This window comes from Garra rufa, chromosome 7 (genome assembly GCF_049309525.1).
Source record: "Garra rufa chromosome 7, GarRuf1.0, whole genome shotgun sequence".
NCBI classification, from domain to species: Eukaryota; Metazoa; Chordata; class Actinopteri; order Cypriniformes; family Cyprinidae; genus Garra; species Garra rufa.
In genome coordinates this window covers 51,572,690-51,589,155 of record NC_133367.1, presented here as the reverse complement: position 1 = coordinate 51,589,155, position 16,466 = coordinate 51,572,690, and the positions used below count along the sequence as shown (strand labels likewise).

The following is a 16,466-nucleotide window of genomic DNA, read 5'->3' as shown; positions in this document are numbered from 1 at the left end:
GTTTCAAAATAGCGTTCCCAAAACTGCAAGCAGTTTGAGGTCACATTGTGAGCAGTAATTTTAAATCTAATGGGTCTGTAGTTTGTCTGGGACACTCCAGGGCAGGAAACGGGCTGATGGAGCACAAATCCATACACTTGAACTAAAGTAAGAGAGTCAGAGCGGCTGGACAGAGGTCTGATGGAGGTCATGCGGGAGCATCTGGCAGAGCGAGATAAAAGAGATGAGAGTTTGCGAGCGACAGCTGGCAGAACCATCTGTAAACTGACCTCACTTCCAGCACACGCCATCATTACCCTACAGATCAAAGGCTAATTAAGCAACACCTGTGACCACAAACACCTGTGACCGTCCCAATCAACCACTTCTCATCCACACACACACGTATATGAAACCCATTCTCTCATTTCACAAAACTGAACTAAAGTTGGGCGATAAGATGGTAAAACTCTACCACAGTGTATAGGTGTTTATGCAAAAGGTATAGGCTTTTTTAGATGCATAAAAATAGCTATCTATAGCCATTTTACTATCAAAATGTTAACATTGTCATTCCCAACACCATCATTTCCAGTACAAAATTAATGATAATCTGAAATTTTGATCATGGAAATAGACAAGCATAACACAAAATACTATAAATTAATGTTTTATACTAATGTTTAACTATATTAATAACTATAATTCATTCACATTAAACCAAACAAACCAAAGACACACACAAAAAAAAAAAAACTGTACAAAAACAAAAAAACAAAAGCAAAATAAAAATAGACAATAAATACAATAAAACAAGAACAAGAGCAAAGGGGGAAAAACAACAAACAAAAATAAACAATCCAGTAATAAAGCAAGGCTGCTATATTTAATCTCATTTTCTTCATTAATTAATTTAGCATTTGCCTTGACATTTTATGCTTTTTATGATCTACTAACACATAGAAAAGCAAAAAACAAATTCAAAGCAAAAAATAACAAATAAAACCAAAATCAAAACTTTAAAAAACAAAAAGTAAAAAGCTGAGTAAAAATGGAATAAACAAACAAAAAAATAAATAAATAAAACAAACAAAAAATAAATAAGAACAAAACAAAAGCAATGGGGAAAAACAAACAAAAATAAATTAACTAATTCAAAACATAGATAAATAAACAAAAAGAAATTCAAAGAAAAAAATTTCAGAAAAAATGTGATAAACAAAAAATGAAAAAAAGGGGAAAAAAGTAAATAAAGTTTAAAAAAAGCAAAAATAAAACAAACAAAAAAGAAACAAAAATAAATTAGCCAATTAAAAATAGAAGAAAAAACTAAATTCAAAGAAAAAAATAAATTCAAATCAAATTCAAAATCAAATCAAAGAAAAAAAAATCTGAAAAAAAAAACAAAACAAAAAACAAATAAAATAAAAAGGACAAAAGGAAAAAAGTGATACAAGTTTAAAAAAGCAAAAAAGAACATAAATTAACCAATAAATTAACAAATTAACCAAAAAATGTGAGTAAAAATGGAATAAACAAACAAAAAATAAATAAATAAAACAAACAAAAAATAAATAAGAACAAAACAAAAGCAATGGGGAAAAACAAACAAAAATAAATTAACTAATTCAAAACATAGATAAATAAACAAAAATAAATTCAAAGAAAAAATATCAGAAAAAATGTGATAAACAAAAAATGAAAAAAAGGGGGGGGAAAGTAAATAAAGTTTAAAAAAGCAATAGACCAAAAAAAGAAATTCAAAGAAAAAACTAAATTCAAAACAAATTCAAAATCAAATAAAAAAAACAAAAACTGAAAAAAAAAACAAAAAAAACAAAAAAAAACAAAAAAACAAATAAAATAAAAAGGACAAAAAAGGAAAAAAGTGATACAAGTTTAAAAAAAGCAAAAAAGAACATAAATTAACCAATAAATTAACAAATTAACCAAAAAATGTGAACAAAAAACAAACAAAAAGAATTTAAAAGAAAAAAAAATTAAAACCCAAATTATTCACATTAAAAATCAAATCAAAGAAAAACAATTCAGAAAAAAATAATAAACAAAAAGTAAAAAGAAAATAAAGTAAAAAAGAAAATAAAATAAAAACACAAAATAAGTACTACTATTTCTACTATTTGTTTAAAGTATCTGAAAGAAGTTTTTTCTGCTAACCAAGGCCGCGTTTATTTGACCAAAAATACAGTAAAATCAGTAATATTGTAAAATATTATTTACATTTAAAAAAAGCTGTTTTCTATGTGAATAAACTGCAAAACGTAATTTATTTCTGTGATCAAAGCTGAATTTTCGGCATCGTTACGCCAGACTCCAGTGTCACATGACCCTTCAGAAATCAGTCTAATTTGCTGATTTGCAGCTCAAGAAACATTTATGATTATTACCAATGTCGAAAACCATTGTGCTGCTTCATATTTTTGTGTAAACCATAATATATTTTTTCCAGATTTAAAAAAAATAATAATAAAAAAAGCATTTTTATCAAACAGAAATCTTTTGTTAGATTATAAATGTCTTCATTGTCGCTTTTGGGTTAAATCTCACTCTCAAACTTTGAACATGAGTGTATTACTAAACAACACCATTATATATTAATTACAATCTATTCCAATGACCGAAAAGTTAATGTTGTTTGCAGAAACTCATTAAGAGCTCATTAAAGTCTGTTTGATCTTAAGACGTCAAAAGGACTGTCAAAACAGTCTGCTGTGAGTGTCTTGAGTTACCTGATCCTCTGAGAGCTGAGAGATGTGGTTCACTGCGGCGTATGACTCAATCTTAGGGTTGAAGTGGTTAATAATGGCTCTGAAATGACAGAAAAAAGTGTAATGAGACACATTTCAAACATATGAAAGCACTGAAAAGGAGCTCATAATAGAGGTCTGTGAGAATAAAAGCAACTGTTGGGGAAATCGTCAAAGGTGTGGCTCTCTGAAATATTCTGCTGTAAGGGTTTGCATTATGCACGCTGCAAAAAAACAGCGCTCGACTTCTTTTGTGCGGCACAAACACATGGTGACGTCTCTGAAAGCCCACATTACCTCACACTCCAAAATCAATAATTCATTCACCGTGGCCCTCGCACACCAAACAAAATAAAGACAGAAACAAGCATTTTAGCAAACGCTGTTCAGTGCTTGTCATAGACTTCAGCGCAAACAACACAAACTATGATTATGAGCTTCCATATTTTCACACATGATATAATTAGTATGTAAATTGAAGTACATTGTATAGTATTTTTCCTACTAATTTTGGTCTTGTTGCTTATCTTATGCAGAGCAAAACTAAACCACAAGCAAAATAAAATAAATAATAATGCAATAATAAACAAATATGAAAAAATAAATTAATAATAAATAAAATAAAAACACAAATTCAAAGGAAAAAAAAAACACTTCAAGAAAACCAAACTAAAATCAAAACAAGTCATAATAGACAAATTTATAAAAATAAATAAATATAAAATATAAAAGAGGAACAAATCCATATCAAACCAAAGAAAGAAACAAACAATGAAAAATAAAAAACAAAAATAGAATAATTCATGGATTATTTAAAAACCAAGGACAAAAAATAAATAAAATGTAAATAAATAAAACAGCAAAAAATATAAATAAATGACAAAAGAACAAAAGCGTAGTGAACCAAAGAAAAAATAAATAAATAAAATAAACTTAATTAATTAATAATTAAATAAATAAAAAAATAGGACAAAAAATAAGAGCTACAAATAAATAAATATTAAAAATAAATAAAAAAAACAAAAGAGTGAAACTATATCAAAGCAAAGAAAAAAGCTGAGGAAAAAAGCTACAAATAAATAAATAATCCCACAGCGAAACTAAATAACTATCTATCTATCTATATACACATAAGATCAAAAATAAATAAATTAATTAAAAAGCACAAAACAGCAAAAATAAAAAAAAACTATAAATAATAAAAGAACAAAAGTTGAGAAAAAAAATAAAGTAAACATAAAAACAAAATAAAAACAAAGACAAAGAGCATTAAATAAATATTAAAAAGGAAATCACTAACAAAAGAGCAAAACCATAACAAGCCAAAGAAAAAAAAGAGAAAAAAACTAAAACATAAATACATAAAACAACAGCAAAAAATAAATAAATAAATAATAAAAAAATAAAACATATATTTATTTATAAGAATACAACCAAAAAATAAACAAAAACAATAATAATAATAAAAAAATAAAAAAAAGCAAAAGGGAAAAAACAAAAAAAAGAAATCAAGAACAAACATAAAACAATTTAAAATCAAAGGGTAGAATTAAGAAAAAAAAACAAAGAAAAAAAATATATATATTTTTTTAAGTTCTCCAACGTTAGTGACAGACTTCAACCAAAGCAGCAACTATGATTATCATCTTCCACAATTTCAACATGCAAATCAACTAATTTATGCATAACATCTTTATAAAATAACTACCACATAAATAAAAGTACATTGTATAAATAAACTAGATTTGTGATATTAATAACTTCAAATTACTGGAAATATGTTATGCCTTTTTAGATACAACTCAAATATTCTCAAATAATATATATTTTTTTAACTGATCATTTAAACAAAGAATGAAACAAATCATGTCAACATTTATTATGAAAGTGATTTAAATTAAGTGTCCTGACCTGACGTTGACGAGAGAGTGAGTAACTTTACTAGCAGGCTCCTTCCACTGGCCTGCGTTGGTGGACACTCGCAGCACTGCGGAGTAATGGACATCAGTTATCATAGATATAACTAGATTCAAATAAGTTAGTCAAGACAAACATTAAGTTGGTTTGAGAAAGCCGGACCAGAGAGTTCAAAAGGTTTTAAAAAGTTTTAAGTTTGATGGTTTTCAGTCTGAAATAGTTTGAAATTTAAAGTAGTTTAAAAAAATTAAAGTTTGAATGTTTTGAAGTCAATACAGTCTCAGACAGATAGCATCTTACTAACATGATTAGCACGGTACTAGCATGTTTCTAGCCTGATTAACATGTTACCAGCATGTTGTTAGCATGATTAGCATGTTACTAGCATGTAACTAACATGCTGTTAGCATGATTAACAAGTTACTAGCATGATTAGCATGTCACTAGCATGATTAGCGTGTTGTTAGCATGTTTCTAGCATGAGTAACAAGTTACTAACAAGTTGTTAACATTATTCTACCATGATTATCATGTTGTTAGCATGATTAGCTTGTCATTAGCATGATTAACATGCTGTTAGCATATTTCTAGCATGATTAGCATGTTACTAGCCTGATTAGCATGTTATTAGCATGATCAGCATGTTACTAACATGCTGTTAGCATGATTAACAAGTTACTAGCATGATTAGCATGTCACTAGCATTATTAGCGTGTTGTTAGCATGTTTCTAGCATGAGTAACAAGTTACAAGTTGTTAACCTTATTCTACCATGATTATCATGTTGCTAGCATGATTAGCATGTCATTAGCATGATTAACATGCTGCTAGCATATTTCTAGCATGATTAGCATGTTACTAGCCTGATTAGCATGTTACTAGCATGTTGTTACCATGTTGCTAACATGTTTTCAGCATTATTAACGTTACTAACATGCTGTTAGTATGATTAGCCAGTTACTACCATGATTAGCTTGTCACTAGCATGTTGCTAGCATGATTAGCAAGTTACTAGGATGTTATTAGCACGTTTCTAGCCTGATTAACATTTCACTACCATGTTGCTAGCATGATTAACATTTTATTAGCATACTGTTAACATGATTAGCATGTTCTAAAATGGGTAACAAGTTACTAGCATTATTCTAGCATGATTAGCATGTTGCTAGCATGAGTAACATGTCACTACTATATTGTCTAGCATGATTTGAATGTCGCTAGCATGCTTAGCAAGTTACTATCATTTTTTTAACATGATTAGCAAGTTACTAACATTTTTGTAGCATGATTAACATATCACTAGTATGTTGCTAGCCAGCATGAGTAGCATGTCACTAGCATGTTGCTAGTATGATTAGCAAGTTACTAGGATGTTATTAGCACATTTCTAGTCTGATTAACATTTCACTACCATGTTGCTAGCATGACTAACATGTTATTAGCATACTGTTAACATGATTAGCATGTTAGCATGTTTCTAACGTGTAACAAGTTATTAGAATTATTCTAGCATGATTAGCAAGTTGTGAGCATTTTTCTAGCATGATTAGCATGTTGCTAGCATGCGTAGCATGTCACTACTATATTGTCTAGCATGATTAGAATGTCGCTAGCATGCTTAGCAAGTTACTAACATTTTTTTAAGCATAATTAACATTTTACTAGCATCATTAGCATGTCACTAGCATGTTAACATGATTAGCAAGCTACTAACATTTTTCTAGCACGATTAACATATCACTAGTATGTTGCTAGCATTATTAACAAGTTACTAGGATATTAGCATGTTTCTAGCCTGATTAACATTCTACTACCATGTTGCTAGCATGATAAACATGTTATTAACATACTGTTAACATGATAAGCATGTTTCTAACATGAGTAACAAGTTACTAGCATGTTTCTAGCATGATTAGCATGTTGCTTGCATGAGTAGCATGTCACTACTATATTGTCTAGCATGATTAGCATGTCACTAGCATGATTAGCAAGTTACTAGCATGCTTCTAACATGATTAGCATGTTACTAGCATGTTTCTAGCATGATTAGCATGTCACTAGCATGTTAGCAAGTTACTAGCATGATTAACAAGTTACTAACATGTTTCTAGCATGATACTAGCATGATTAGCAAGTTACTAGCATGTTTCTAGCATGATTAGCATGTTACTAGCATGTTTTTAGCATGATTAGCAAGTTACTAACATGTTTCTAGCATGATTAGCAAGTTACTAGCATGTTTTTAACATGATTAGCATGTTACTAACATGATTAGCATGTTACTAACATGATTAGCAAGTTACTAACATGTTTCTAACATGTTACTAGCACGATTAGCAAGTTACTAGCATGTTTCTAACATGATTAGCATGTTACTAGCATGTTTCTAGCATGATTAGCATGTCAGCAAGTTACTAGCATGATTAACAAGTTACTAACATGTTTCTAGCATGATACTAGCATGATTAGCAAGTTACTAACATGTTTCTAACATGTTACTAGCATGATTAGCAAGTTACTAGCATGTTTCTAGCATGATTAGCATGTTACTAGCATGATTAGCATGTCACTAGCATGTTAGCAAGTTACTAGCATGATTAGCAAGTTAGTTTGAATAGTTGATAGAAGTGAAGTTTGATTGAGGCTCAAGGGATTCTGGGAGTTTTGACAGTTGGAGTTTCAGTAGTTTTGGCTGAACGTTGAACATTCCATCAATGTAAGTCTATGGGATTTTTCCCAGTTTTAATTGTCATTTTTAGGAAAACCGTAAGTCGGATCAGTTAGAAAAGATACAGCAACTGCAGTCAGATCAGTCTGAAGATCTGGCCTGAGTTTGGAGTTTGTAGAGTTAAAGCTCTAGGAGGAGTCAGCAGTCAGAAATGTTGTCTTTCTCAAGCCAGTCTAATAATAAAGAGTAAGAGCTGATAGACGTACCCATGCAGTAGAGGTTATCGAACACCTGATGCATGCGTATAATCTCATAATAGAGCTCGTCGTAACTGCTGGGGGTGGGCAGAAACGTGTCTCCATACGTGATGAACATGTTGAAGAGGTTCACCACCTGAAACACACAGAGACACGAGGACATAGGTGAGAAACAGAGGCCCAATCTCTACTCAAACACACAGCCAGAGAGTGTGAATTACCTGAAGAGCCAGCTGGAAGATATTGTGCTTGGCCAGAAGGATGGTCTCATTAGACAGCAGGAACTTCAGAAGGTTAATGAGAGCTGGAAACACAATCAATACAGACACATCTGATGAAAATAATCACTGCTTTGACCTGTGACTCCACACGACTGCTGCCGCTGATTTACACGCTCATTAGCACATCCATTATCACACGCTGACTAATACAGCACTCTTCTAGAGAGCATTCATTATTGTTATGAACAATAACAACTCTGAAAAACACATACACACAAAGCCACACAAAGCAAAGTCAATATTTATTTCAATTTGATGTTGTTTTTGTACTTTCCATGTGTTATTGTTTGTATTTATGTACATAATAGGTACATAAATAAATAAAAAGAAATTACAAAAAAAAAAAAATTAAATAAAGAATTAAAACAAAAGCACAAAATACTAAACCAAAAGAAAACACAAAAAAACTAAAAGCTAAATGTAATAAAACTAAAGCAAAGGGAAAAAACAAAGATGAACAAAAAATAAAATCAAAAGAAAAAAACTAAAAGAAAATAAATCATAAAAGTAAATAAAAATTGTAAAAAAAAAAAAAGCCAGAAAAAATTCTCAGATAAAAGCAAAGAAACAAGAAAATAAAAAATAATAATAAAAAAACAAAGGGAAATAAAAAAATAAAAAAAAAGTGAATAAAATTAGTAAAAAAAAAAAAAATTAATAAAAATAAAAAAAGAAGTCAAATAAAAATGCACAAAAAAATAAAGACAAGAGCAACAATCTGAAACAAAAACAAATAAAATAAATAAATATGTAATATGTAATAAATAAAAACAAGAACAAAAAGCCAGGGCAAAAAAATAAATATAAAATAAAAAACTAAATCAAAAACAAAAGTACATTAAAAAAATAACCCCCCACCCCAAAAAAACTAAACAAAAGAAAACCACAGTACGAAAATCTAAACAAAATCACAACCAAAATAAAAATAAATCATGAATGCAATAATAGACAAATATATTAAATAAAAGAACAAATCCACATTAAACAAAAAAAAGGTAAATATATATAAAGAGACATATACATACATACATACATACATACATACAGGAGAACAACATAAATAAATAAATGAAATAAAAAAACAAGGACAAACAAGAGCAGATAAAACAAAACCAAAGAAAAAAAAAATACAAACAAAAACAAAAATGAATAAAATTATAATTATTATTATAGTAAAATAAAATAAGAAAAACAAAAAGCAAAAAAATTAAAATAAAATAAAAACAAAAAGCTAAGTAAAAACAAAAAGCAAAAAATAAAAAAACAATAGAACAACAACCTAAAACAAAACCAAAGAAAAAACAAGAAAATAAAAAACAAACAAAGTAAAAACAAAAGTAAAATAAAACAAAAACAACAGTGATTACAAAAGCACAACAAAATAAAAACAAGGCAAGAAAAATAAAGAACAATAGAACAAAAATCTAAAACAAAAGCAAAGGGAAAAAATAAGAAAATAAAAATCAAACAAAAACAAAAGCAAAGTGAAAACAAAAAGAAATTAAAACAAAAACAACAGTGAACAAAAAAAGCACAAAAAATAAGTAAATAAGAACAAGGAAAGAAAAATAAAGAACAATAGAAAACAAAAACAAAATGCCAATGAAAAAACAAAATAAAAACAAAATAAAAAACAAAAGTACATTTAAAAATATATATATCGAACACAAAAGAACAAAAAAGAAATCAAAAACAAAAGTGACAGAAAACCCAGCAAAGAAATTAACAAAATTAAATTAACAAAAACAAATAATTAAGAACAAAAAAAGTTCTTTTTTTCATTTTGTTTTATTTTGTTTTTCTTTAATTTCTTATCTATTTTAACAGACAAAAATAAAAGCGAAGAAAAAAAGATACGAAACAAGAAAAAAAAAAAAAAAAAAAAACAAACAAAAAGAAAAAAGGAAAGAAAAATTCAAGAACAATAGAACAAAAATCTAAAACAAAAGCAAAGGGGAAAAAAGCAAAAAAAAAAAAAAGCAAAAGCCAAGGTAAAAAACAAACAAAAGGAAACTAAAACAAAAACAAAAGTGAATTCAAAAATAATTAAAAACAGAAGAACAACAACGACAAAAAAATAATGCAAAGAAAAAAAATTTAAATAAAAAAATTTGAACAAAAACAAAAATGAATCAAAAGTAAGGGGAAAAACTACATTTACATTTAGTCCTTTAGCAGACACTTTTATCCAAAGCAACCTGAGGACAATAGAAGTAATCAAACCAACAAAAGAGCAACAATATATAAGTGTAAATCTAAAATTACAATTAAAGCACAAATAAATTGCAAACCATGAAACAAAAGACAAAATTAAAGCAAAAGCAAAACAACCAAAAACACAACAGAACATACACTATAATGATCCTACCTGACCAGAGGTCTCTCCATGTATAGTGCATCCTAATTCTGCACTTCTTCTGGTAGCAGATCAGTTTGTGAATGATCTGAACGCAGCGCCTAAAACAAATCACTTCATAAATTCTCACCATATCTGCATTCACCTATGCATCGCAGTAAGTAAAAAAACATATTACAAGGAAACTCACGCATAGAGATCCATAGGAAACTCCTTCATCATATGAGTAACAATAAACTCCACCATCAGATCTGGAAAGACAAAAATACTCACTTAATTGATTAAGACACATTGGCAAAAGAAACAATTATTCTGAAGACAAAACTCACCTAGAACCGCACAAACTAAAGGCCGAGAGGGGATGTTTTTATCCGCCGCTTTCTTTCGATGTCTCATGGGCTGAAAAACAAATTAAAAAAATTAATCACTCAAAACTACAAGTCCAAACAACACTGGACTTTTATTGCATGTACTTTATTTTTAGATGTATTGTCTCTTTAAGACTGGCAAAGGTTGAGTTATGTAAGTTCAGTTCAATAAAAAAAGAAAAAAAAAAAAGAATTAAAAGATCAAAGTCAAATAAAAAAACATAAACAAATAAAATAAATAAATAAATGAAAAGAACAAAAACACAAGCAAAGAAAGAAAAAACAACAAACAAAAAATAAATAATTAAAATGAAATACAAAAATACAAAACCAAAAGAAAACACACACACAAAAAAAAATAGAAAGAGAGATCAAACAAAAGCAATGGGGGAAAAAAAAAAATCAAAAACAACAATTAAATCCAAGGACAAAAACAAAAAAGAAAATAAACCAAAACCAAAAGTGAATAAAAATTGTAAAATAAAATGATGAAAATAAAAAGTAACAAGTAAAAAATAACAATAAAGAACAATGGAACAAAAACCTAAAACAAAAGCAAAGGAAAAAAACAAGAAAAAACAAAAAAGCGAAAGGAAAAAAAAAACAAAAAGGAGATAAAACAAAAACAACAGTGAATAAAAGATCAAATAAGAAGTCAAATAAAAAAGAACAAGCAAAGGAAAAAACACAAGAAAAAATACAAACAATTAATAATTAAAACAAAAGCACAAAATACAAAACCAAAGGAAACACCAAAACAGGAAAAAAAATGAAACAGAGATAAAATAAAAGCAAAGAAAAAATCAAAATCAAACAAAAATAAAATCAAAGGGAAAAAAACAAAAAAGAAAATAAATCAAAAACAAAAGTGAATACAAATTGTAAAATAAAAAGTAAAAAAAAAAACAAGCAAAAAACAAGAAAATAAAAAACTAACAAAAATTAAAGCAAAGGCAAAAACAATTATAAAGATAAAACAAAAACAACAGTGAATAAAATATCAAAATAAGTCGTCAAATAAAAAAGCACTAAAAAACAAATAAAAACAAGAAAGAAACTCTAAACACAAGCAAAGAAAAACACAAGAAAAAAACAACAAAATAAACAATAAATTTTTTTTTTTAAATAAATAAATAAAAAACGAAATTGAAAGAGAGATAAAACAAAAGCAAGGGAAAAACTAAAACTAAAATTAAATTAAAGGAAAAACACAAAAAAGAAAATAAATCAAAAACAAAAGTGAATAAAAATTGTAAAATAAAATACAAATAAAAAGTAAAAAAACAAGCAAAAAACAAGAAAATAAAAAACTAACTAAAATTAAAGCAAAGGCAAAAACAAATATAAAGATAAAACAAAACAACAGTGAATAAAATATCAAAATAAGAAGTCAAATAAAAAAGCACTAAAAATAAAAAAACAAATAAAAACAAGAAAGAAACTCTAAACACAAGCACAAGAAAAAAAAAAAAAAACTTTTTTTAAATAAATAAAAAATGAAATTGAAAGAGAGATAAAACAAAAGCAAAGGAAAAAATAAAACAAACTAAAATTAAATTAAAGGAAAAACAAAAAACAAAAAAAAAGTTAAATAAAATTTGTAAAAATAAATAAATAAACAAGCAAAAAAAAAAAAAAAAAAAAAGAACAATTGAACAAAAACCTAAAACAAAGGCAAAGGGGGAAAAAAACAATTAAAAAAATAAAAGCAAAGGAAAAACTAAAAGGCATAATAAAGAAGGTAAAATAAAAAACAAAAGCCAAGGGAAAAAACCTAAAAAGTAACTAAAAAAAAAAAAAAAAAATCAAAAACACAGAAGAACAAAAACTAAAACCAAAAGAAAGCAAAAAAAAAAAAGAAAAAAAAAGAAAAAGAAAAAAAGAACAAAAAAAAAATAAATAGCAGGAAAACTGTAAATGTACTGTCTCTTTAAGACTGGCAAAGGTTGAGTTCAGTCAGAAGTATACAAATGACCCTGCTTTCACGTGGCTAGATAACTGGATTTAATGCAGCAGAAGCGAGGCTCTGGGACATCCTGTTACATAATGGATTGGCTGTAACATTCAGCAAGGCAGTTTGCTGTTTTGTATGCCTGAAACACCATCTTTATTTAGATTGTGCCATTTAAAGACAACTAAGACCCGAGCAGAGACTCTTACCATTCGGTGCAAGTTGACCCTGAAGTTCATGTTATCATCGTGGAGAAAGGCGTCGGCGTACTGGTCCTATTAAACGGACAGCGAGAGGACAAACAGTCAAGCAGTGAACAAACTCACAGATAAATATATATTTATAGCTGCAAGCAGCAATTACGGGGCCAAGCACTACAGAAGCAAGAATCAGACCAACTGCAGCAATGAGTAACTGAGGTCATTATAAGATGAAAATCATATAAAACTACTAGTAATATGATTGAATGGCTTATCATTTTTGACCAGGTCAGCACGAAATCCATCACTTTTTGCCAGCATGGTCTGAAGATGATCAGAGTCAAATTTGGTGAAAATTGGACGAGCTGTCTAGGAGTTCTAAAAAGTAGGTTTTCAACATTAATCAAAATGGTAGACAGGAAGTTCATTGCAATAGGCTAATGCAAACAAAAGTTACTAGCATTTTTGGAAATCTCATAATTAATGGTTAATGAATGGTTTAACACTCTTGATCAATCGGTGGCTCTTTTACCAAATTGATGTGGTATGGGGTGTCAATGGCTCATACAAAGTTTGGTGAAAATTGGACCAACATTCTAGGAGGAGTTTGAAAAAGTAGGTTTTTTTAAAGCAACACTAAAGAACTTTGCTCCCTCTACAGGTTGGAAGCGGAATTGTCCATTACCGCTGTCGTAAATAATTTAGCCTACCGTCGCGTCACATATGCACGTTATTTGTTTGGAGGCTATCCAGGACTGGCTTTGGAAATAACGATGTAAAGTGACAAGGTAGAGTATGTTGCATGACTTTATGAAAGTATGAAAATGAAATAAAACATAATAATGACATTGTTTGCTATTTTATTTTTCCGTAAAGCAAGTCACATTTGTAGTATCATTTGAACTACAAAACCGCTACCCGACGACCCAAACTTACATAGTGCTGTTATGGCCGATAGAGGGTCGCAAAGTGAATACGAAAGTGCCCTTTCACCCTGTTATGAGTTGATGAACCACTGACACGAGTTCGGAAACATTATTTTAAGGTAAAAAAAAAAAACTCTTTAGTGTTGCTTTAATATAAATCAAAATGGCAGACAGGAAGTTCAGCTGACTATGGCATTATTAAGGAATACATTGAGATAAGTTTAAATAACGTAGCCCAATTTATTAGCAATTTTTTAAATTTCTTTATAACTTTGACATACAGAGTTTCGTAACGAAATGCCAATGCATTCGCAAAATATAGCATTTTTATGACAACAAAATCCCAAATAGCAGACGCCCAAAATGGCTGACATGGGAAAAATGGTTTGACTTGGCATGTTCCATTGGATCTAAAGAGACTTTTGGCCAAACCATTCAGAAGTTATAGGCACAAATTGCCATTTTTCATTTCTCTTGACCACTTGGTGGCGCTGTGGCGAAACTGTGCAGGTAGCCTCAGGTCATGGTTGTTTTAACACACACCAAGTTTGGTCTCAATAAGGCAAACCGAACAGGAGATATAGCCTCACATACATTTTTATGCTTTCTGTCAAATACATTCAAAGTTATTCGAAAATGGTTTGACAAATCAACTTGAATTCCATAACTTTTGGGCAGCATGGTCTGAAGATGATCTGACTTTATTTTATAGAATTGGACCAATGGTCTAGGAGTAGATTGAAAAAGTAGGTTTTCGACATAAATCAAAATGGCAGACAGGAAGTTCATCGCAATAGGCTAATGCAATCAAAAGTTACTAGCCTTTTTAGAATTTCATAATTAATGGTTAATAAATGGTTAATCACTCTTGACCAATAGGTGGCACTGTTACCAAATTGATGTGGTCAGTGTGAGGTGACAATGGCACATACAAAGTTTGGTGTCAATATGTATAAGCTTTGCAGAGATACAGCCTCAGATGCAGTTTCGCATCTTTCCAGCAAATTTGTTGACGCGTTAATTGAAAACCGTTTCGTATTTTGTCTCGAAATCCTTAACTTTTTGCCAGCATGGCCTGAAGATGACCCAAATTTGTGAGAATTGGACCAACAGTCTAGGAGGAGTTTGAAAAAGTAGGTTTTCAACATAAATCAAAATGGTGGACAGAAAGTTTGGCTGATTAAGGCAAAACTGTTATCTATGTTCTCGGCATGTCCCAAAGAAAACATTGAGACCACTTTCATTAAAATAGCCCAATTTATTTAAATGTTATTAGCATTTTTTGAAATTTCTTTATGTTTTCCAAAACCATTTGAGTACTGTCAGGGCATGGTGTCGAAGACACATACCGAGTTTAGTAGCGATACGCCAATGCATTCGTGAAATATAGCATTTTACGACAAAATCCCAAATGCTCGAAGTCCAAAATGGCTGACATGGCTGACAAAATTTGGTATGGTTCAACTCAGCATGCTCCACAGAATCTAAAGATTTTTGCGATTTTTGGCCAAACCATTCAGAAGTTACAAGCAAAAATAGCCATTTTTCATATCTCTTGACCACTTGGTGGCGCTATGCCGAATCAGAGCAGGTAGCCCCAGGTCATACTTGTTATAAAACACACCAAGTTTGGTCTCAATATGGCAAACCATTGCAGAGATATAGCCTCACATCCATTTTTTGAGCTCTTACGTCAAATTCATTCACGCGTTATTCGATATACGATTTGACTAATCAATGTGAATTCCGTAACTTTTTGTCAGCATGGTCTGAAGATGATCTGAGCCAATTTTCAGAAATGATGACTATGGTTAATTTAAAGACTGTCCTCTATCTGCGTGCCAAATATCATAACTTTCCCACAAGCCATTTTATTGGCTCCCGTAGACTCAATAGTGGAAGAAACAGAAGAAGAAGAAGAATAAGAGTGTCAACGGATACAAAAGGTGCAGTTTGCTTCGGTGCTTGGCCGCTAAAAATTACCCACAATGCATTACCTCAGCTATGCAGGTCAGAATGATGAGGCACAGCCTGGCACTGTTGAGTCTGTGTTCATCTGAAAAAAAAAAACCAAAAAAAAAAACAGAGGAAATCTATTGTAAGATCTAAGGTTTAAAACTAAGAGAAACTAATGGCTCCGTTCCAAATTCTAGTGAGCTCCCTACTTAGGCAGCACTTTAGGACACTAAGTGCTTTGGCACAGAAGCTTTTCCAACATGTAGATAAGGTTTTGTTGCCTTATATTAAACCTCCTTTTGTAGAAATTAAAGACTGCATGCAACCTTTACAAAGAACAAAATCCCATAATGCATTGCAACATGCACAAAAATCCAAAATGGTGGATCAATAGTAAGTCAAGATTTCAGTTGAGGCTCTAGACAGCAAGAAGCTCACTTATATGGACAGTATAGAGTAACGAAATAGTGATATCTTGCCTTTGGTGTCCTGCATTACGATGGATGAATATTTAAGGAACGTTATAAGAAGATTACTGGTCTGCAGGTCTGGGTCCAGAGGAAGCTCGGGATTATTCATCACTGCAAAGAGAGAATGAACGAATGGTGAAACACTTCTGAGAATGATTATTGGCCTCAGTTTGCGTGCCTCTACTACACACTAAAAGGAAATACTTTAGTTGTATTGAGAAAGTCCACACTCCAGAGTATGTAGCAAGATTTAAATTGCGTCTTGAAACCACAGATGCCCTTTTTGTGTTGAATTCATGATTATCATTATCTTTTATAGGAGTGTCACATTACTTCCACTTTTCTTGAACAGAAACTTTAACGGAGAAG

General features: G+C 30.0%; 1 protein-coding gene across 1 annotated transcript in view; it reads right to left on the bottom strand.

The window, feature by feature from the left end:
• Positions 1–16,466, bottom strand: part of armh3 (armadillo like helical domain containing 3) — a 37,659-nt gene that overhangs the window by 4,810 nt on the left and 16,383 nt on the right. The window contains exons 15-24 of the mRNA XM_073844611.1: positions 16,107–16,208; positions 15,669–15,727; positions 12,755–12,820; positions 10,556–10,625; positions 10,417–10,477; positions 10,239–10,327; positions 7,811–7,893; positions 7,599–7,725; positions 4,659–4,734; positions 2,730–2,808 (exon numbers count right to left, since the gene is read on the bottom strand). Of these exons, the coding sequence (XP_073700712.1) occupies positions 2,730–2,808; positions 4,659–4,734; positions 7,599–7,725; positions 7,811–7,893; positions 10,239–10,327; positions 10,417–10,477; positions 10,556–10,625; positions 12,755–12,820; positions 15,669–15,727; positions 16,107–16,208 (812 nt within the window). The remainder of the gene's footprint in view (positions 1–2,729; positions 2,809–4,658; positions 4,735–7,598; positions 7,726–7,810; positions 7,894–10,238; positions 10,328–10,416; positions 10,478–10,555; positions 10,626–12,754; positions 12,821–15,668; positions 15,728–16,106; positions 16,209–16,466) is intronic.